General features: G+C 50.6%; 1 protein-coding gene across 4 annotated transcripts in view; it reads left to right on the forward strand.

Moving 5' to 3' along the window:
- CPT1A (carnitine palmitoyltransferase 1A) overlaps positions 1–22,633 on the forward strand; it is an 82,967-nt gene that overhangs the window by 45,289 nt on the left and 15,045 nt on the right. For all 4 annotated transcript variants that reach the window (XM_071217921.1, XM_058305017.1, XM_004481657.4 and 1 more), the window contains exons 8-14: positions 1,315–1,422; positions 3,312–3,399; positions 10,395–10,590; positions 13,068–13,256; positions 14,359–14,464; positions 18,092–18,208; positions 19,229–19,393. In XM_071217921.1, coding sequence (XP_071074022.1) covers positions 1,315–1,422; positions 3,312–3,399; positions 10,395–10,590; positions 13,068–13,256; positions 14,359–14,464; positions 18,092–18,208; positions 19,229–19,393 — 969 coding nt within the window. The remainder of the gene's footprint in view (positions 1–1,314; positions 1,423–3,311; positions 3,400–10,394; positions 10,591–13,067; positions 13,257–14,358; positions 14,465–18,091; positions 18,209–19,228; positions 19,394–22,633) is intronic.

Raw genomic sequence — 22,633 nt, forward strand, 5'->3', positions numbered from 1 at the left:
TTTCTCTTAACTTTGGTTTCCCACTTCTCCCCACTTGCCATCCCTGCTCCCTGCTCTTGTTGCTTTTTAGAAATTTTAGTGGCTCTTGAAGCTGCAAACAGACTCTAGAGCTGTCTTCATGCTGCCAGTCGCTCCCTGGGAGGCCAGATGCCTGCTTCAGCTAACACTGCAGGCGGTAGCTGCCCCACCCAGCCCCAGCCAGGAGGCAGGGCCCTGTGCACCCCAAACCCTTCACGGGCGGGTGTTCCCCGAGTGGCGGCAGCACGACTGCTGGGGCAGCAGAGTGAGCCCCGTCCCCGGACCCGCCTGCCCGGCTCAGGGCAGGGCCTGGTGGGATCTAGCCTGGCGCGAGCCCTGCCTCCGGGTGGGCTCTCGGGAACTGTAGCCGTCCAGGGGTGTGTCTCAACGGTTAGAAAGTTGCCAGCGCTGCTGTGAGCTCCAGAAACAGTTCTTTTATCCTCTAGTTATTTCTCATTTAGAAGCCTTCTGAATTGTCTTAATTGCTCCTTGGTTTTTGTGGTTGCTTTTTTTTTTTAACCAGTTATACAAGGCTAGTCGGGGGAGAAATGCTGTATCTTCTTTTAATTCGCTTTGTTTATTGAGTTATGTAAACCTATGTTTTTGTTGCATATTTCAGCTTTTTAGGAATGTGTGTCTTTTTTTACTATACCTTTTTTTATTAGAGAAATCAGGTTACAGAAAAATCATGCAGAAAATTCAGAGTTCCCATATTCCCCACTACTGCTAAAACCTTACATTAGTGCACCTTTGTTACAATTGATGAAACTATGTATTACAATTTTGTACTATTTACTATAGTCCATAGTTTACGTTCCCAGTTCTCGGTGTTACACAGTCCTGTGGTTTTTGCAAAAAGCTTTATTCTCGTAACACATTTATCACCTGAAACTTCCCCTTTTAAACACATTAAAATATTTAATCCAGTGGTGTTACTTTTACGATGCTGTGCTATCATCACTACCAACCATGCCAAAACTTTTCCATTGCCTCTAACAATTCTGTGCCAGTTATTTAAGCACTAACCCCCCTTCTCTACCCCCAGCCTAGGCCCTGGTAACTTGTATCTTGTTTCTGACTCTGTGAATTTGCTGTATCTTAATAACCCAAGAATTATTTAGGACTGTGGCTCTATAAAGTGTTAGCAGATGAACCTGACAAACGTATAGAAAGTTAAATTGCCGTTTATTTTCTAGGATGGCAGGTAGAGCGCAGCGCGCGCAGGCACGTTCTGCGGCGTGTTTAACTTCTCTTTCCCGCTGCGAGTTCTCCCCACCTTCGTCTTTCCTGTTCCAGGATTTTCTGTACGTCTTACCCACGCACATCCAGGCGGCCAGGGCAGGCAACGCCATCCACGCCATCCTGCAGTACAGACGCAAACTGGACCGGGAGGAGATCAAACCAGTACGTACACAAGTGGCTTTAAAAAGGGATGTCTTTTTTAAACAGCTTTCTTGAAGTATAATTGACGTACACTCACCCACACATTTGCTAAATCCTGACTTCTCTAGATATGTAGGCCACTGCTGCAATGAAGCCTATTTTTTCACTGCGTATCTATCACCCCAGGTTCCTCGGGCCCCTTTGGGATCGCCCCTCCCGCCAATAACACCTGATCTGCTGTCACTCACGTTTGATTTGAATTTTCCAGAGTTTTGTAAATGTAATTATATGGCATGCCCGCCTTCGTTGTTGTGTTTTTTTTTTACCTAGCATCTTTCACGTAGCATTATTATTTTGACATTTATTTTTCCTTGTGTATCTTCAATGGATATGCAGTTGTACTTCAATTCTGTAATTTGCCCTTCAAAGAAATCCTTACTTCTTTTTATAAAAATTGATTGCATTCACGGTCACCTGCTACCATCATCGCCAACCATTAGCAAACCTTTTCATCACCCAAGGAGAAGCTCTGTCCCTGCTAAGCAATCACTCCCCACCACCTCCCCCACCCCAGCCCCTGCTAGCCTGTAATCTGCTCTCTCTATATATATTCTAGGTATTTCATAAGTGAGAACATACAATATCATACAGTGGTTGTCCTTGCGTGCCTGGCTTATTCCACGCAACATGGTATCTTTAAGGTCCATCTGTGTTGTAGCGTGTATCGGCCCTTCATTCCTTTTCACGGCTGAAATTATTCTCTGTTGCATGGACAGTCCACATTTGTTTATCCATTCATCTGTAGATGGATGCTGGGTTCCTTCCATCTTTTGTCTATTGTGAATAATGCTGCTATGCACGTTGGTATACAAGTTTCTGTTTGAATCCTTGTTTTAAAGTCTTTTGGATGTGTACCTACTAGAATTGCTGAGTCATGTAATTCTAGGCTTACTCTGACAAACCACCAAACTGTTTTCCACAGCAGTTGCACCATTGCCCAATTTTTTTTTCCAGTGTGGCATATTCATTGCATTTGATGAATACATTATGGATCACTGCTAAGTGCATGGGTTATAGTTTACATTGTAATTTACACTCTCACCCACCAATTTTAAAATTAGCTTGTTTGTCTTTTGTTGTTGAGTTATAGGAATTCTTTATATATTCTAAACATTAAATGATTATCAGATAGATGGTTTGTACTCTTTTCTCCCATTCTGTAGATTGTCTTTTTACTTTCTGGAGAATGCCCTTTTTTGCACAAAAGTCTTTAATTTTGGCAAAATCCAGTCTATCTCATTTTGGGTTGCTGCTGTTTTTGGTGTATTTTGCCTAATACGAGATCCTGAAGATTTCCCTCTATGTATTCTTCTAAGATTTTTATGATTTTAGCTCTTAGATTTAGTTGTTTGATCTGTTTTGAGTTAATTTTTGTAGATGATTTGAGGTAGGGGTCCAATTTCGTTATCTGCATATGGGTATCCAGTTTTCTCAACACCATTTGTTGAAGTGACCCATGTTTGTTTTAAAAGGAGAATAATTTTGTTGGTCAGCGCTTCACTAGACAATCTTTCTTCTATAAGTACCCCATTGATGTAATGTCAGTTTACACATAACTGATTAGAATGTGTTATTTAGGAAGCGATTGTGTGAGAAATTGGACTTGGACGTGGTTAAACAAGTCCTGCAATGAAGCATAATGTCCTGATGGAGCAATTTTTCTTTATAGACTTGGGAAAAGATGAAGTCTAACCATGCTGTGTGTACAGAAAACAAATCCAGCATTTAAATGTGGGATCTTAATTTGTTTGCACAGAAAATAAAATCCAGCATTTAAATGTGTGATCTTAATTTGCTCCTCTTTTCGCTGTGGCATTTTTTTGTTTGTTTGAAACATATTTTCATTGCAGATTTTTCTTTTGGGATCCACAATTCCACTCTGCTCTGCTCAGTGGGAGCGAATGTTTAATACTTCTCGAATCCCAGGAGAGGAGACAGGTGAGTAAGGCTTCAGCAGGTTTCATGCATCAGCGCTTTCAATCCTTGCTCAGAATAATGAAATTTAAAAAGGAAAATGAAGACTGTTTATTTTTGTTGACCATTCTTCAGGTTTTTAGGTTGGTAAGCATTCCGTCTATTGAATTTCCTTTCTCTTTTCAGGCCTTGTTCTAGTTTGCTAAAGCTGCTCCGGGAAGCTACCATTTAAGGGTTGGCTTTTTAAAATTTTTTTAAAGATTTATTTTTTATTTATTTCTCTCCCCTTTCCCGCCCCCCGTGGTCTGCTCTCTGTGTCCATGCGCTCTGTGTTCTTCTGTGTCCGCTTGTATTCTTGTCAATGGCACAGGAATCTGTGTCTCTTCTTGTTGCGTCATCTTGCTGCATCAGCTCTCCATGTGTGCGGTGCCACTCCTGGGCAGGCTGCACTTTTCTCATGCTGGGCGGCTCTCCTTACGGGGCGCACTCCTGGCACGTGGGGCTCCCCTGTGTGGGGGACACCCCTGCATGGCACGGCACTCCTTGCACACATCAGCACTGCATGCGGGCCAGCTCCACACGGGTCAGGAGGCCCTGGGTTTGAACCCTGGACCTCCCATGTGGTAGGTGGACACTATCCATTGGGCCAAATCTGCTTCCCCAAGGGTTGGCTTTTAACAGTGGGAATTTATTAGTTTACGAGCTTACAGTGTTGAGGCAGAGAAAAATGCCCACACCAAGGCATCATCAGGTGGTGCTTTCTCCCAAAGGAGGACTGCCCCCGGTCATTGGCTTCTCGGTCACATGGCCAGGCACACGGTGGCACCTGCTGGTCTCCCCTTCTCTTCTGGGTTTTATTGCTTTCCGCTTCTTGCTTCTGTGGCTTGCTTGCTTTGTCTGAATTTCATTCTTTTTTAAGGACTCCAGTAAGAGGATTAAGACCCACCCCCTCTGAATGAGGTGGCCACTCCTTAACTCAGGCGAGATCCTGCTCACCGAAAGACCCTACCTAGAGTGGGCTTAACTTAAAGAACATACTTTTCTGGGGGTCCATGTAGCTTCAAACCATCACAGACCCCATGGACTTACTTATTCTTTAATTTCTCTTCATTTAAAGCCTTCTTATAGAGGGTTTTTTTCCCCCAGGTCTGGTTAGAAATATTAGTATTTCTTCATTTGGGTTCTTTCGGGCATTTTTCCTTGGTCCAGGTGCAGGATTTATCTTGGAATGAACACTGGCTCTGTGGTCAAGAAACCTGGTCCGTGGTCCAGTCGGACAGTCATCAGCTGCCTGACGTGGGACCCACAACGCCCTCTCCACGTGGGCAGCCACGTAATTTATTATCCAAGCTGGGACACTCTAGAGATTGGAAGGGAGGGCTGGCTGGTACGAGCTGGGACTGTCCCAGGCCGTGCAGGGTTTGGGCCACCCTGGCCGTCGCCCCCTTTTCCTCCTACGTGTTGACGTCCCCCTCCCGGCATGTGGGCGGTGGGGCCCGGCCCTCCTGATGGAACCTCTCGCCGACCTCCCTGGCAGGCCGCTCTCACGGGCCCTGCTGGGGCTTTTGAAGCTGGTTCTGAAAGGTTCCAAGCGGGCCCAGCCTTTGGAGTGTGCCGTTCCCGGTCCAGTGCTACCGGCCGCTGACCTGCCTGGTAACCCGTGTTTCGGTGGTAGCTTGGGGGTTCCCCCCGGTATCCTTGCACAGAAGCCAGGCCCCGGGTCAGCTTCCGTAGGCCCCCTCTTCCTGTTTCCCCCACCCTGAAGCAGGTGCTTCTCGGGAAGTCCGTGTTAGCTCGCTGCCTTCACAGTGTCAGCAGGGTCTGGCAGAAAACGAACCCCCTTCTCTCTTTCGGAATCCCGTGGACTCTGCAGTCAGGGTTGTTATGAAAAATGGACGAGTTGCTAAAATGCAGCATTGGGACAGTGGACTGACTCTCTGGAAGAAAGTGTCTCCTTGACTCCCTGACCGAAGGAACTACCTGCAGCACCCGTGAAGACGGGCGAGCGGGCCCCCCCGGGTGGGCCCCAAGAGGCGGGTGCAGGGCATCTGGCGGGGGGAGCCTGGCACTGCCTTCTGTCAGCATCTCGGGGAGCCCTGTCATCAGACGCATCTGGGAAGTACCAGCCTATAACAATAGTAATTCCAGATGGGTTAAATATTTATGTATGAAAAAAAAGGAAATAGGAGCAGTGCTGGGATAAAACTTAGTTATTTGATATAATTGGGAATGGACCTTTCTGGGCATGACATCTGAGAAACCCAAGTGTTGACAATATATAAAGGTTTTAATTTTCTGTATTTCAAAAATATAGTTTAGGGAGATGGTGCGGCTCTAGCAGTTGAGCGTCTGCCTCCCACACGGGTGGCTCCAGGTTCGCTTTCCCGTGCCTCCTAAAAACAAACAACAAGCAAAACAGACCAAAAAAATCCACCTCAGGGAAGGTGACGTGACTCGGGTTGAGCTCCGGCTTTCCACATACAAGGTTCCGGGTTCAATCCTCCGGTACAAAATATAAATATAAATATATAGCTTAAAAGGCAGGTAAATTAGGGGGCTAGGGTGCTTGCATGTGTCAGAAGAACATCAAGGCCCTCACTGAGAAGCAGGCAAAGGGCATAAACTAGCAGTGCACAGAAAAATACTGAAGTACGGAAAAATAGTCTCTTTGGTGATCAAAGAAATCACCGCACAGTGTCGCTGTGGCCGATTGGCAAAGCCCAGAGCCTGCCACAAACCCCTTTCCTAGCCCGTGCCCCTGGAGCAGTGCCTTCTCCTACCACCGCCCTTGGCCACTGAGCGGGGCCACCGATCCACACGCAGAAAACGTGAAGGTCAGACCATTCACATTTCTTACATTAAAAAAGGGCAAAAACATATAAACCCATCTAGAAGCTCTTTTCCTGCTTATTAATACTTTATCAGCACATAATGGAATTACCACCAACATTTAGAAAATCTTAAAAAGAAGGTACAACATGAATTCCACCACCTCAGAACAGTGGTTGTGGCTATTTCTGGTGGTGTTCTTGGAGTAGTAGGACAGTGGTGGTATGTAAACCGTGTGTGTCTCTGTTTCTTTCCTTCCCAGTTGTGAGCATTTCTTTTGTCTTCCATGGTCTTCAAAGTGCCTTTCCGTTTTTCTATTGTCAGGAAACACTTCATATGTAAAGTATGGAAAATAAAAGACACGTTCCCACCTCCGTAATGAAATGCATATTAAAGCTCGATAGACCTCACCTGCTTTGGAAATGAAGTGTCACGTGTCTAGCTAAATTCCCTCGTCTTCCACCCGTTCCCCAGGAGGAAATAACTAGTCTCCTGATGTGGGCATGTACCATTCCTAGCGGTGTTTTCACATTTTTCTAACTATGTGTGAGTCCCTAAAGAACATGTATTCTTACTTTGTGTTTTTCAATTCCATTTACTGGTTTCATATGGATGCACCTTTTTATATTTTTACAGCTTGCTTCTGCTCAGTGCCAGGCTTCTAATTTGTACCTTTGCAGATCTCTTAGGTCTCCTTCGTTCATTTTCACTCCCCACAGTGTTTTGGGTTTTTTTTTTTTTAAGATTTATTTATTTATTTAATCCCCCCCCCCCCCACCCGGTTGTCTGTTCTTGGTGTCTATTTGCTGTGTCTTATTTCTTTGTCCACTTCTGTTGTCATCAGCGGCACGGGAAGTGTGGGCAGCACCATTCCTGGGCAGGCTGCACTTTCATGCTGGACGGCTCTCCTTACGGGTGCACTCCTTGCGCGTGGGGCTCCCCTACGCGGGGGACACCCCTGCGTGGCACGGCACTCCTTGCACACATCAGCACTGCGCGTGGGCCAGCTCCACACGGGTCAAGGAGGCCCGGGGTTTGAACCGCGGACCTCCCATGTGGTAGACAGACGCCCTAACCACTGGGCCAAGTCCGTTTCCCCATAGTGTTGTTATGTTGCCTGAATTAGCCGTGCCTCATTGATCGGTGCCCTTACTTAGGGGGCAGGCCGGCTGTGTCCACTTGCTCCATATCGTGCTGTGAATGCCCGTTTCCCTCGTGCCCAGGGAGGAGGCTGCAGGGCAGGTACTAGACAGGGCCCTGCCAGGTCAGGAGCGCGCCTGACGTCCCACTGGGCCTGCCAAGGTGCCCTCACAGTGGTCCTGACCAGTTGCCATGCCATCTCCACCTGCCACGGCCGCTGGGACAGATCCCACATGCCGCTTGGCCTCAACCACAGGAATTCGTTGGCTCACAGCTTGGGAGCTGGGCGTCTCGACTCTCGGGGTCAGCGGGCCAGCCTTCTGTGCCCTCCCTCGCACGCGGACGCCTCTGGCTTCTGCTGCTTCTGCTTGCTTCTTCCACGTCGTGGCCGTGGCTTTATTCGGGCTCTAGCTGCTTTGGAGTGAGGCCCGGTCTTGTTCACTTCAGCCTCACCTTAACTGGTAACAGCACCGGGTACAAGCGGGCCAGGCCCCCGGACCGAGGCGGGGGCTTGAACGCGCCTTTCACGGGGGCCCCATTCAGTCCCCGAGATACACAGAAGGTGCCTTTTCCTCCATCGTTGCCAGCCCCAGGCTCACGGAGGTGAGCAGCTTTTACAGTGTTAAAATAGGGTATTTAGGTTTCTTCCTTTGGGAATTTTGCATTCATATATTGCGCCCGTGTTTTATAAAAGGGGTTTTATCTTCTGACTGATTGGTAGAAGATCTTTTAGGGTTACAGATGTGTTCTCCCAGTCTGCTCTCTTTTTGTTCGTTTTCAATGCCTTTTCTCATGCAGAAGTTTTTAATATTAATGTCAATTAGTTTTAAAATTTTAGGTGACGTCCAATTTAACAATCTTTTCCCTTGGACTTGTGTCTTATTTAAGAAATTCTTTCCTCCTCCCTTAACTTTTGTTCACTTATATACAAATAAACAGTGTATATTTTATAGCGATAGATCTTATATCCGTCTGGAATTGATTCTTACGTGTGGGATAAGACAGGTACCTAATTTCATCTTTTTGTACGTTGTTTTAGGGCCCTACGTTGCTCCAGCAAATATCGTGAAATGGGTTGGCTTAAAAAGTGGGAATTTATTAACTTACAGTATTGAGGGCGGGGAAGTGTCCAAATCAAGGTATCGTCAGGATAATGCTTTCTTCGCAAAGACCTGCCGCCATCTGTCCTTGGCTCCTCTGCCAAATGGCAAGGCACGTGGCGACATCTGCTGGTCTCTCCCTTCTTTTCCAGGTTTGGTTGATTTCAGCTTCTTGATGGCGTGGCCTTCCCTCTTACAGGACTCCAGTGATAGGTGTAAGACCCATCCGCAATGAGGTGGATCACGGCTTAAATGATGTAGCCTCATCAGAAGTTCATACTTAGAATGAGTCCACACCCACAGGAGTAGATTAAATTTAAGAACCTGTTTTTCTCGGGTACATAGAGTTCCAAACCACTGCACCCGTGGACGGCCACGGCTCAGGACTGCGTGTGGAATTAACAGGTTGTCCCTCCACTCATTTGTCGTCACCCCTCCCCACTGCCGTTAGTATGCACCTTTCATTTACATGTGGGGCTGACTGCTCTACCAAGGATTTTCTATTTCATCCCAATACCAAACGGTTAAAATTGTTTATAATCAGTTTTTATGTTTGCTAAGACAAATCCTCTCTTCCTCAAGATAGTCTTGGACCTTTTCAGTCTTCCAAATGCAGCTTGCGATGAGCTCGTCAGGTGCATGAAATCCTCCCTTTGGAATTGCGCTGGATGTTCAGACTGATGAGAATATCCATCCTTGCAGTTAACTAACTGCTCGTGGGCGTGGTTTAGTCCTCTGTTTATCTGGGACTTTTTTTACAAAATAATCTTAATAAAATTTTATGATTTTTGGTAAGTACCTTATACTTGATTTGTTAGATTCATTCCTACGCACCTTAGTTTGTTGCTCTTTTTGAGGATATTTTTCGCATTGGTGATGGTTGGGCTATTCAGACACAAAGGAGTTTTATAATTAGCTAGCAACTTGAATGTATTCTTTTTAACTTAAATAGTTTGTAGATGGTCTTGGATTTTCTATGTGGCTAACCATAGCTGCAACTGACAACTTTGATAGTTGCTTTCCAATCCCACTATTATTTATTTCTTTTTTATTATCTTTGTAGCACTGGGGAGGAGATCCAGCATAATATAGAATATACGTGGTCACAGTATGCATTCTTATCTTATTTCTGACTTTAAAGCGATTCAAATGATTGTTTACTGTACGTTTCTGGTAGAAACCCTCCAGCTGGCTAAGGAAGCTCTCTTTTATTCCTGATAGGGTAAACATTTTAAAAATTAGATCAAGAATGGATATCGGCATACCCCCTTCTTTATCTAGCCAGTAACTTTTTAAATTGTCATTTCCTTGGCATGTGGGGCAGAATCTCCAGGCTGGATTGAGACCCCTCATCTTACCCCTCATCCTAACCTCTTGGACTTTGTAACACTCGTCGTACCGTGTGTCTCCATGTCTTGTTCAGCCATCCCTGTGTGCCCCATACTGAACGATACTTGGGAGAACGTGATAAATATTTGTTGGATGAAATGACTTGACCATATTCCTGTTGTGTTGACGGTTTTCCTGTCTCTAGGGTGCATTTGCATTTTTTATACTCTGTTATTTCAGTGATTTTCCATTTCACTTCTAAGAACATATTGTAGGTTGCTCTCCTGTAACCAATTGAAAAACAACAACCCTGGTGGAGTGCTTGCCTCGTATGAGTGAATGCTTTATGGATATGGCCTTTCAGTGCTCGCCAGCCACGTGAGGCAAGGGCAACGATTGTCATCTCCATTTTATAGATGAGGAGATGGAGCTCCGGAGAGCCAAGGTCACCAGCCCAAGGCCACACACCTGCTGCCGGCTCTTTCTGATTCCAAAACCCTTAGCCCGTCCTTAGCCCTTTAGAAAGCAAGGAGCTCACTCAAGTGAATAGAGGAGCACGGAGTAATGAAATTCACCCACCTCCTAACTGAACACGCGTCTCCGCTTTGCCTTGTGCCTCAGACACCATCCAGCACGTAAGGGACAGCAAGCACATCGTCGTGTACCATAAAGGACGGTACTTCAAAGTCTGGCTCTACCACGACGGCAGGCTGTTGAAGCCTCGAGAAATCGAGCAGCAGATGCAGAGAATTCTGGACGACCCATCTGAGCCTCAGGCTGGAGAAGCGAAGCTGGCAGCACTCACTGCGGGGGACAGGTGCGTGGTCCCTCTGTCACATCCGCTACATCTTAAAGGAGGCTCTGTTGGCACTTGACAGCCCTCTTCACCCAGGGGCCCATTCGGAGGGCAGGTCTCAGTACCAGGGCCCGCGGGCTCGCTCGGGGCAGGGCTGGCCCGTCGGCCGCAGCACTGGGCACGAGGACAGCCGGCGTACCGCGGGCGACCTTTGCCATCTCTGGGTGTGGCGGCAGGTGCGTGTAGAGCTGGATTCCAGCGGCCGTGACGGAGAGATGCAGGGCATGGGGGTAAGAGTGCCGATTCACTTAAAGAGCAGGAAAAGCTGGCCCGGGGCCTCCGCGCCAGGGCTCTGTTTCCTCGCTGCATGTAAAAAGCCACAGAGGCGTTCGTTGCCCGGGACTTGGCCGGTACAGCAAGTTACGGCGGGTTTCTTGGCGTTGCTTCTGTGCAGACATCTTGGTTGTGTTACCGAATTCTATCTAGGTTCTTGGCTGTGCTGCAGAAATGAATTTCAAGAGCACACCGGATGAGTCAGGCCAGTCATTTATTCAGGTAGGGAGGGAAGAGAAATGGGAGAAAATAACAGAGCAGGGGTCCCAGGTACAGAGGAAGGGGGTGAAAAGGGATGAAGAGGGCTGATTTACAAGCTACAATTCCCCTTTATAGATGATAAATCCCCAGGTTTCCTTGCATGGCCATGTGGCAGAGTTAAAATGGTGAGGGAGGCACACAGAGGGCAGGACTGCCTCAGGCCAGAGAGCAGGACAAGAGCCGGCGCTGAGGCCTGTGCCTGGCCTTAAACTGTGAATTATTCCACCCCTTTGCTAATGGCAGGGGAGGGGGTTCCCACTATTTGCTGTTTTGCTTGAGCACCCCACCCATCAATCCCCCAGTGAGGACCCAGTGATAAAGTCCCTAGGGGAACAGCCGGGCTTTTCCTTGCTCCCAGAAGAAGTCTTTGTTCTGGATGGCAGAATCTTGGGGTGGGGGTCCTCCAGCAGCCGTCTTGGGGGTTACTGATGTCCATGTGGACTCTCTGCCAGGTTCCAGACCCGTCTATTAATTTCCCGTCTTACTGGCCTGCTTCAGTTGGGCCAGAGAATTTTGTGGTGGGAGCTGCCCTTTACCCTGTAGGGTGTTCAGCAGCACCCCTGGCCTCTGCAGCACCCCTGGCCTCTGCAGCCGGGTGTCTGCACCCCTGGGTGGTAGCTCTACGACAGCTGTAGGACCGCGTTGGGGAGAATGGGAGGGGCAGTGACGAGTGACCTCTGCAGATAAAGAGGAAGGCCGTGTGCCGGGTGGGGACCCGCAGGGTGGGCCCTACGGAGTGGTCGGCGGGAGGCGGGCAGGGGTCCTGTGTGCCTTCTGCATGGGAAAGTGGGGAGCGGTCCTCGGGAGGGGACCTGGAAGCAAGGAAGCACCTGCAGTGGTCCAAGCTGGGAAGTGGAGAGAGGTCATTTGGGGGGATTTAAGGAGAGCTGGGGCTGGGAATTCCCGGACTATTCGGCTCTCCCCGTGCTGTGAACTTCGCCCGAAGGCAGTCGGGCCCTGGGCCTTAGGGACGTCCACTCCGGGTGTTGGCTGGAGGCGTCTGTGGGAGGAGCGCCACAGGGCAGGCCCCTGGGAGGCCTGGCCGGTGGCCTGTGCCGCTGGGGCCGCCGCCGCCCCTCCGAGGCCCTGCGCACAGCTGCCAAGGGCACAGCACCCACCACGGAGGGAGGCGTTGGAGGGTGGGCGGTGCCACCAGTCTCCAAGGCGGAGCATTTGGCAAGAGGAGGGGGCAACGGCCGCTGGGCACGGCAGGCAGAGGCCCAGGAGCCTGCGTGGGGCCGCGGGGGCAGCCCCGGGGGCGCCGACACGCCTCGGAGTCTCAGGAGGGCGTGAGTATCACGGGGGCGCTGTGTGTCCCCATGGCAGGGGCAGCCCTTGCATCTGACTCGGGGTCTGTCGTCCAGAGCGTGGACCCAGGGTGGGCGTCCGGGGTGGGAGCCCATCCCTGCGCCTGAGGTGGGAGCGGCCAGGCTCAGCGAGGGGGCATGGGCAGGGCTGGGAACAGAGGGTGGCCTGAGGGGCGCCATGCAGTCTTGTCCTTGGGGCGGGGGGCGCGAGGAGGCGGGGAGGGGGGTCGGGGAAGGGGGTGCTGGGGGCACTGAGCTCTGCCTGCTGCTCGCGGGCCGCCGCACTCACGGGCAGGTTCTACTCTCTCGTCGTTGTGCATCCGTTGCCTCACTCACTCCATCATCAACTGAACAAAAATCACAGGCCCCGGCTTCTGCTCTGCTCTGGAGCGGGCGCGAGGAGGGGCGAGGCCCTGCCGCCGCCGGCCGTCTCGCCAGCGGAATCAGACCCCTTCCCGCGGACACGAGTGCGCTCTGCACAAATTCCCCAGCCAACGTCAGGGTTTTGTTTTGCCATTTCAAATAGGACATGCAAGGAGAGGGCGCCAAACTGCTCTCCTTTTAACTGTGTTTAACTGTGTTTAACCCTGTCCACAGAGTGCCGTGGGCCAGGTGCCGCCAAGCTTATTTCGGACGCGGGAAAAATAAGCAGTCCCTGGACGCTGTCGAGAAGGCAGCCTTCTTTGTGACGCTGGATGAAACTGAACAGGGCTATAAGAAGGAAGACCCAGAGACGTCCATGGACAGCTATGCCAAGAGTCTGCTGCACGGCATGTGCTTTGACAGGTAGTAGACGGCTCTCGACGGCGGTTGGTTTGTGGGCTTGGACGAGATTCCGCCTGTGCCCACACCTGGCCCCGAGAATCCACCGCTGAGGAATAAGGCCGGCCTGGACACAGCGTAGACGTTCCTGCTCTCCCCCGAAAGCCGCGCACGCACGTGTGTGCGCACATGGGCACACGCCGCTCGGGCAGCAGACCCGGCTTCCCTGGTGTGAAAAGTAGCTGCTGTCACCTGGGGGCGGGCGGCAGGCCAGGGAGAGGGCCCGGTCTGGAGTTAGGCCTGGACGTCGGGGCATGGGACTAGAGCCAGGCTGTCCCCTGGCCTTTGGGCAAGCAAGGCCCCGCCTCCCCGTCAGGCGGGTTGCGGGCGGGGACGAAGCGGGCGTGTACGCAACGTGGTCTCGCTTCTCTCCACCGGTTACCTTCTGCGTCCCTGCAGTTACGATAATTGCCTATTCTCCTTCTCGACTCTAAATGCTCGTCTTTGTGTCTGGAACAGGGAGAAAACAGAGGACTTTGAGTCTTCAGTACTTTTTTTTTTAAGATTTATTTTATTTATTTCTCTTTCCTTCCCCCCGTTATCTGCTCTCTGTGTCCACTCGCTGTGTGTTCCTCTGCGTCTGCTTGCATTATCAGGCAGCACTGGGAAACCACGTCTCTCTTTTGTTGCATCATCTGGCTGCATCAGCTCTCCATGTGTGTGGCACCACTCCTGGGTGGGCTGCACTTTTTTCACGCTGGGCGGCTCTCCTTATGGGGTGCACTCCTTGTGCGTGGGGCACCCCTGCATGGCGCCCCTACATGGCATGGCACCGCTTGTGTGCAGCAGCTCTGCGTGTGAGCCAGCTTAGCACACAGGCCAGGAGGCCCTGGGGATTGAGCCCTGGACCCTCCATGTGATAGATGGACGCTCTATCCATTGAGCCACGTCCGCTTCGCATTCTTAGTACTTTTATTCTCGCCGTATGTCCAAATCGTTGCTGCGAGCTGTTAGCAGGTTGGGTGCAAAGGGGGGAAGCCCATTCAGAATCAGACAAGTGTGGAGTGTCTGTTACTGTTTGTCTTTTTAACCATTTAAGTTCCATCGCTGTTTCGGTCCAATGTAGGTGGTTCGACAAGTCATTCACATTTATTGTCTTCAAAAACGGCAAGATTGGCATGAACGCAGAGCACTCCTGGGCTGACGCGCCCATCATCGGCCACCTGTGGGAGGTGAGTCTCTGCCGCTCTGACCCGAACATGGAAAGGGCTGTCGCACTTCCAAACACAGGTCCGAATTTAAGTTTTCCATGTTTGTCTGATTGTACTGTAAGTTTTTAACATGTAATAGGACTGCCCATAAAATTCAATCACGAAACAGACAGTTCTCCGTGATCTGCAGCTTGGGACCCTCAGCTGGCCACATGCTTACCACTGTCTCCTCATGGACTGAAATAATGAAACGGCAGGCGACTGAGACAGCCAGGGCAGGACCGACGCTCGCTTTATCCGAAATGAACCATCCCTTTGCTGTGTCTTATAGTTTTTTCCTAGCTACCAAGTTTGAGGCCAAATAGATGCAAGCCTGTTAAAACCTTGGCTTTTAAAACGACAGTAGGCTTCTACTACACCGTTCTTATTCTCAAGTTGCCCAGGCTATTTACGAGGAGGCAGGCCTCTGGCATCCTCTCGCCACAGCCCAGCTTCTTAAGATACGCAGTGGATTGGCCCCTGCTGCTTATTTTTGGCTCCTTTTCTCTGAATGGTTTGGTATGAAAAATTGAACGAAGGTTGTGTCTCCTTAACTTACCTGCCAGCTTCTTGTTAAAAGAAATTACTAAATACTAGAATCATCCACAGGGGACTTGACCCAGAAACACTGCATTAGCTTGTTCCAATGAGACTCAAGGTAGTTTTTCTTTAAAGCAGCAAGCCCTTAGAGATCGACACCGAATGCCGTCATGTCACATTCTGCTTTGCTGCTGCTCCAATACATGGAGCAGAAGAAAACGTCCCTAAGGTTGCGCAGGTGTGGGAGACAAGTCCCGGTGACTTCGGGGCTGACGGCCTCGTGCTCCCTTACAGGATGGGGAGCTGGGTGCGTCAATCTGAAATGAGTATGGTAAACCTGGGGCTACGTCGTAATACACAGCATTTCATTCCTTTTTAAAAACACTTCTATGAACACGCTGAGTTTCAGCATTTCTTTTTCTAATATTGTATCAGTCTTTTCCCCCTAGAGCTAAACAAATTCTAGAACATGTCATGCTTTCCTCTTTCAGGTCCTTTGCACCTGCTCTTGCCTCTGCCGGGAACACTCTCCCCCCACGTCCTTCCTTGGCTACCGGTTCCTCTTCTGTAGCCCCCTCTTCCCGCCCTCTCCCAGCCTGGGGTTAGACGCTCCCATCCTGCCTTCCTCCAGTGCACTCAGTCTCTGCCTCTGGGGGGGAAGGGTCTTGGCAAGACCCCCTAATCTGCTCCTCCAGCCAGGGGAGGTCTTGGATGTTGGAAACAGGCTACGAAGCCCAGTGTGCTCCAGGCTTTAGGGGAGCGGCGTGGTCCCCAGGCACGGGCACGTGGCATCACATGCAGCCAGGTAGCCGACGCGCTCTTAGCCGCTGCTTTGCTGACGCCGACTGAAGCTTAGCGACCCTGCCTGCAGAAAAGCCAGCGAAGGTGAAACAGCCTCCGCAGTGCCTCCGGATGTGGCACAGACACGTCGGCGTGGCCTCCTGGTCCAGGCCCGTTAACCCCCGTCCCGAGGGCATCCCGCATGGGAGGGACACAGGAGCTGTGCTTTGATAAATCACAGACAGTTGGGTTATACAGAATAAATTTACCAAGCGGCAGGCTTGATGGGCTATGATCAGTTCAGGCTTCTAATTTTAAATACTCTGGATAAAATAAGGATAAGGGGATTTAGTCTTAGGCCGCGGTGGCCAATCCGAAGCGGTGGCGTTGACTGTTCCTGCGCAGCTGACCGGGTGGGCTGTGACGCCAGGGACCTCTGGACCAGCCTCTGGTCTTGGAGGCCCCCTCCCTCCCCATACTAAAGCAGCCCGGGTGCTGGTGTAATGAGGCAGCGTCGGTCCCAAAACAGGCCTCGGCCCGTTGAGTTCTGGCGGCTCCCGATGCGTTTCTGGGGTGTGCCGGGCTGCGCGGGGCCCTGCTAAAGGTGGCTTGGCTGGAGAACAGCCTCCACCATGCACCCTCCTGGCACCCCCTGCCTCCACCGTCTGACTGTACTGCCACCTGACTGGGCACTGTTCCGCCATCTCCCCCACAGCATGTAAGCTCTCTGAGGACAGGGATTCCTCTTTTTAAAAAAAATAATCTTTTTATTTTTATACTGAGATATAATTTACATCCTTTTTTAAAAAAATTTTATTGTTATTATTTTTTATTTCTCTCCCTTTCCTCCCTGCCCCAGTTGTCTGTTCTCTATGTCTGCTGCTGCTGCTGCTTCTTCCGCTTCTGTTGTTGTCAGCAGCACAGGAATCTGTGTCTCTTTTTCTGTTGCGTCATCTTGCTGTGTCAGCTCTCCGTGTGGGCGGCGCCATTCCTGGGCAGGCTGCACTTTCTTTCGCGCTAGGCAGCTCTCCTTACGGGGTGCACTCCTTGTGCATGGGGCTCCCTTATGCAGGGGACACCCCTGCATGGCAGGGCACTCCTTGTGCACATCAACACTGTGCATGGGCCAGCTGCACACGGGTCAAGGAGGCCCGGGGTTTGAACCACAGACCTCCCATGTGGTAGACGGACGCCCTAACCACTGGGCCAAGTCTGCTTCCCCCTAAAACCCATCCTTCTGAACTGGACAGTTAAGGGACATTTACTGTATTCACAGTGTTATTTAACCATCCCCACCGTCTAGTTCCAGAATTTTCTCATCACCCAAACAAAACCCTGTACCCATTAGCTCTCTCTTTCCCCCTCCCCCAGCGCCTGCAGTCCCTGCTTGCTTTCTCTGTGTATTTGCCTCTTCGGAATGTTTCATGTGAATAGAATCATGTAGTAAATAGCCTGCTGGGATCGTGCTCTTTCACGCAGCAGAATGTTTTCGGGGTTCACCGTGTTCTTGTGTGGATCGGTGCTTCGTTCCTTGACTTTTCTTGACTTCTCTTTATGGCTGGATGGTTTTCGGTTGTGTGGATGTCCCATGTTGTGCGTGTCTGTTCCTTGGTCGATGGACATTTGGGGCTGTAGTGACCAGTGCCCTGTGAACGTCCATGTACAAGTCTCTGTGGACACGCTCCCGTTCTCCTGGTACATCCGTCGCTCTGTTGGACGTGGGGGGACAGAGCTTCCTGTCTGTCTTGCTCCCGCAGCCCTGGTGCCTGGCAGCGGTCTCACCTCCAATGGGCGCAGATTTCCCCGACTGTGAAGAGAGGACTCGCCTGCGCGTGGGTCCTGGCTCACTGCGCACTGAGTTGGGCAGGTTCTCTCACCTCCCCGGGCCAGGCTCCCGGCGGGCCTGGTGGTTACTAGCTCATGGACTGGCAGTAAATGTCCAGCAAGATTGCGCCTGGACCGCCCCTAGCAGGGAGCCCGGGACCTGGCCCCGCACAGCAACACAGCTGGGTTTGCCTCCAACGCTCTCTGCTCAGACCCTGGCTCAGTGCCTTCGCAGACATGTGACCCCTGTCCAGCGGCCCAGCCTCTCCGGGCCTCGTTTCTCTCGTCTCTTAAATAGAGGAAAAGCCCCTCATGACGCAGTACGTTCGTCCTGCTGCTAAGTCTTTGTAACCCCCCTGTAAAGGGTAAGGGTCCGTCTGCTCGGGGTGGCAGGTAGGTTTTCCGCGGCGCCCTTCAGCAGTGCGTCCTGCACCGCGTCCACACGCCCCTCTCCCTCTCTGGCAGTATGTGATAGCCACCGACGGCTTGCAGCTCCGCTATGCAGAGGACGGCCACTGTAAAGGCGATGCCAGCCCCAACATCCCGTACCCCACCAGGCTGCAGTGGGAGATCCCCCAGGAGGTGAGTCTGACAGTTATTTACCCGGGGACGGAAACAGAGTTAAACTTTTGCATCCTCCTTTTCCACCTACGCTTCTTGAGCTCGAGAGCTGAGCCGAAGACCGCAGAGATGGAGCTTTGTGCACCCAAGCTGTGTTGACCAGGACCGGGGAGCTGCGCAGCTCCTCCGATCATCCGCCGTGGCTCCGTAAACACTTCTTCCATCTGAAGCTTTTGCTGCGATGATCAGTGGGATTTCTAGAGTAACCTTAGCTAAAAAGCAAAGCCAAATATAATCACAGTTGAGAGTTGAAATACGGTAAATCACTGATTTATAGATTTTGGAATGTCCTATTGCACTGAAGATTCTCAGATACATTCCGTTCAGTTGTAGCCCACGGGGAAAGGAATTTTAGGATTGGGAAAGACCAAACCCTAGCTCGCCTCATCCGAGCCTGAATTCCTGGGACCCAAGAAATAACTTCCAATGTAGTAGAATAACCGTACCTTGTGCTGTGGTCCCGTCAGCCTGCGTCTGCTCTCGCGTGGTCTGGGCTGGCAGGTGTTCTGCAAACAGGTGCAATCTGGCAGGTGGGCTTAGAGTCCTTGAGGCTGCACACCTCGATTAATCTTCATTTTGTAAGATTTCTCCTGCAGGTGCATAGCAACAGGGGGCTTCACCAAGCAAAACCCATGAAACCACTAAGATGTCCTTTCCCACTGGGAATGTACCTGCTCAGGGCACCCCACACCGTTCTTCATGGGGGCTGCTGGGATACCCTATTGGGGCACCCCAGATCCCTTTTCTGGAAAGAACAAAGAAGAGGACATGATGTGTATATTTCCAAGTCACACACTCTGTAGCCTCACTGAACACTAGCTTCTGATTTTTTTCTGGGTATGTGTCAGTACTTTCCTTTTCCTCCATCAAGTGCAACCTTTTTTTCTTTTTCTTTTTTAAATTTGTTGAAATATATCACTCATACCTAAATATACATAAACAATAAATGTAAAATAGTTGTGAACTTTTTTTTCCTTCAAGTGTCAAGAGGTCATAGAGACGTCCCTGAGCAGTGCAAGTCTTCTGGCAAACGATGTCGACTTCCATTCCTTCCCATTCGACGCTTTTGGCAAAGGAACAATAAAGAAATGTCGAACGAGCCCAGACGCCTTTGTCCAGCTCGCCCTCCAGCTGGCTCATTACAAGGTAAGCGTCCCAGCCTGGCTTCTGGGGGCTCCTCCGCGTGTGTCCCATGCGTGGGAAAGACCCGAGACCTGGCCCGGGTGAGGGGGCTGCCGGCGGCGGAGGCACAACCTGGTGGTCCTGACTGCCTGGGGCAGCGCGTGGCAAGAGGACAGCGGTCAGTGGAAGCCGCCAGCGCCAGGGTAGTTCCCAGGATTCCACAGCAGAGCGGGGACGGGGGGAGGAAGCAGGGGCTGGCTCGTGGCAGAGAGAACGACACTTAGTTCCATTCCTAGAGTTTGGTCAAGTGGAAGCCCTTAGGGCAGAAGACTGAACACCCCTCCACTCGAGCTTCCTTTCCCATAGATGGGGACGTGCTGGGGGCCTTGGGGTGCCCTGGGCTTGCCGAGGTCCCTGGATTCAGGCCGCGTCCCGCCGGTCCGTCTCCTGTGAGTCGTCCATCACCGTTTGCCCTTCCCGGGGCAGCCCTGTCCCAGGAGGCAGCCCGAGCGCGCGGGGGGATGTATTTGGGGCTCCGTGTCCATCAGAGGGACATTCCGCCCCAGAGCCCCACCCTGGAGCCGCGGGGGCCTCTCCACGGGCAGCGGAAGTGACGGTGGCTCGGTTTGAGACACCGCGTCTCGTGGAGAACTTGTATTTCAACACCGGGATGCTCTGCCCGTCCCCGCGGTCGCGTGTGCTGCTGCTGAAGTTTTTGTTCTGTGCCAGGCGCTGGTCTAAGTGCTTTACACAGGCCCCCCCCACACCCCCTCGCGTGTGACCCCATTTCACAGGTGAGGCAGCTGAGGGACAGGGAGGGGCAGCGGGCTGAGGTGATTCCGAGGTGTCATCTGTGAGGTGAGGCCAGGCTCCATGTCCTCTATCGATGAAGTTAAGAAAACAGGCAAATGCAAGAAAGCAGAAGTGGCAAAATCTACACCTGATAGACCAGACTCATGGGCCCAAACTGCAAAATTGATGATAATCCAGTATTAAGTACAATTGGGACCCAAAAGAACAAATATTGTGTGATCTCACTGATGTGAAATAATCAGAGTCAGAAACTAGAACCCAGGTTCCCAGGGGCCAGAGTGGGAGTAAGGAAAGGGGATTTAATTTAAAAAATTAATACCACTGAGTTGTTCATTTGAAAAGGAGCAAGAACGGAAACTTTAGGTTGTATAAAAGTTCCCACACTCCCACACACACACACACTTACAGAGCTGTGCAACACAACGTAAAGGGCATGTTAAGGTCAATAGCATAGTTATATATATATATTTTTTTAATTTCTCTCCCCTTCCCCCTCCCCCACCCCGTTGTCTGCTCCCTGTGTCCATTCGCGGTGTGTTCTTTGTTGGCTTGCCAGCAGCACCAGGAATCTGTGTCGCTTTTTTTTTGTTGTTATATCGTCTTGCTGTGTCTGCTCTCTGTGTGTGCGGGGCCACTCCTGGGCAGGCTGTGCTTTTTTCACACAGGGCAGCTCTCCTTGCGCATGGGGCTCCCCTACGTGGGGGACACCCCTGCGTGGCACAGCACTCCTTGCACGCATCAGCACTACACGTGGGCCAGCTCACTACATAGGTTAGGAGGTCCTGGGTTTGAACCCTGGACCTCCTGTTTGGTAGGTGGATGCTCTGTCAGTTGAGCCAGTCTGCTCCCTGTTATAATATTATCTCATGAATTGTAACCAAGGTACCACACTAATGCAAAATGTTATCAGTAGGAAAACTGAGTGTTAGAAAGGGTTTTCTGGGAACACGGTACTTTTTGCATGATGTTTCTATAAACTTAGAGCTGCTGTAATAAAATTTAAAAAGGATTCCTGGAGGGAAAAAAAAGGATTGTGGTAAGTGTGAAGTGTTATTTTCCTGAATAACATCTTCATTGAAAGGCATAAACGAAAGGCATTGAACCAAAGCACAATAAGTGTAGGAGACTTGAACTTGCTTTTGTTTTTGACAGATCAAATGACCAAAAGGTATAATAGAATCGAGGGAGCCAATCTTAGAATGCATAAGCTCGAGTTTTAAAATTGCCAAGCAAACTTCATGCCTATGAATAAGCAGTGCTGGGATATAAAAGAGGGTGACGCGTCCAAAGAAGATTTTAATAGAGTACCGTGTTCCACAGTAATAAAGCTGGAAATCTCCATGAAATTATTATTTTCTTTGACAATGCACATGAGTAAAACTAACTGGAGAAAAGGTAGGAAGCCTGAAAAGATAAGTATACGTGGATGAAAGTGGGACGTTGTCAAGAGAAGCACCTGCTAAAACGGTCCTGGTCAAGATAGGCTCATGGCTTTGAAGAGCTCATGGCTTCAGAGATAGCAGGTTCCCTTCCCAGAACTCGTGATAATGAACCTCACTGAGCCCACAGCTACCGTGCCAAGTGCTTTGAGAGGACTAACCCTCACAGCCCTGACCCAGGGTACTGTTTCTTCTATTTACATGCAAGGAGGTAAAGCATTTTGCTCGGGAGCTGTAGTTAATTAATAAGGGGCAAGACTGAGGCTTGCTTGGCAGGTGTATTAGTCAGGACTCTCTAGGGAAACAGGATCAACAAGAGATATCTGTCAATAGTACGCGATTTTATGGGTCTCTCACATGACCGTGGGATGCACAAGTCCAGCTTCCGCAGGCAGGCTGCAAGCCAGGGGCTCCAATGAAAGTCCAGCGAAGGTCCTTGATGAGTCTCCAGGAGACATTGGCTGTCCAAAGACAAGCTAGGAAATTGTCTCTGAATGCTGAAATCGCTTCCCCTTTTAAGGCATTCAACTAATGGGATAAATTGTCACTCGTTGCTGGCGGTAATCTCCCTGATTCATGTCAATTTAATCAGCTATCTGTGCGGTAAAGTCACTGCTGACTAAAGTCCATAAATGTCCCCTTGTATTACAATTAGCTGAATGTTTACTTGACCAGTCAATTGGGTACAATTGCCTGGCTGAGTTGACACATTAGCCTAGCCCTCACAGTGCACCCCTTGTCAGCTCTGCAGTAACCAGGTGCTCTGCTTGAAGTCGGGAGGATTTGCTCTCACCACTGTCCTTTAGGGATGTCCCAGAAAAGGGCTATCGTGCTGCAGCTCTCCACTTTTGGGTGGTACCTGCGTATCGTGCAGAACCATCTGTAAACCAGGCCCAAGTTTTCTTATCCTCAGTCAGCTGATTGTAAGGGACTCCCCAAGAGGCCAAAGCTGCGGGCTGGGAAAGAGAAGGTAACATGGCAGGGTGGTGACCGTGGGCATTTGGGCTACTTC

The sequence above is a fragment of the Dasypus novemcinctus genome, chromosome 10, assembly GCF_030445035.2.
Source record: "Dasypus novemcinctus isolate mDasNov1 chromosome 10, mDasNov1.1.hap2, whole genome shotgun sequence".
Classification (NCBI taxonomy): Eukaryota; Metazoa; Chordata; class Mammalia; order Cingulata; family Dasypodidae; genus Dasypus; species Dasypus novemcinctus.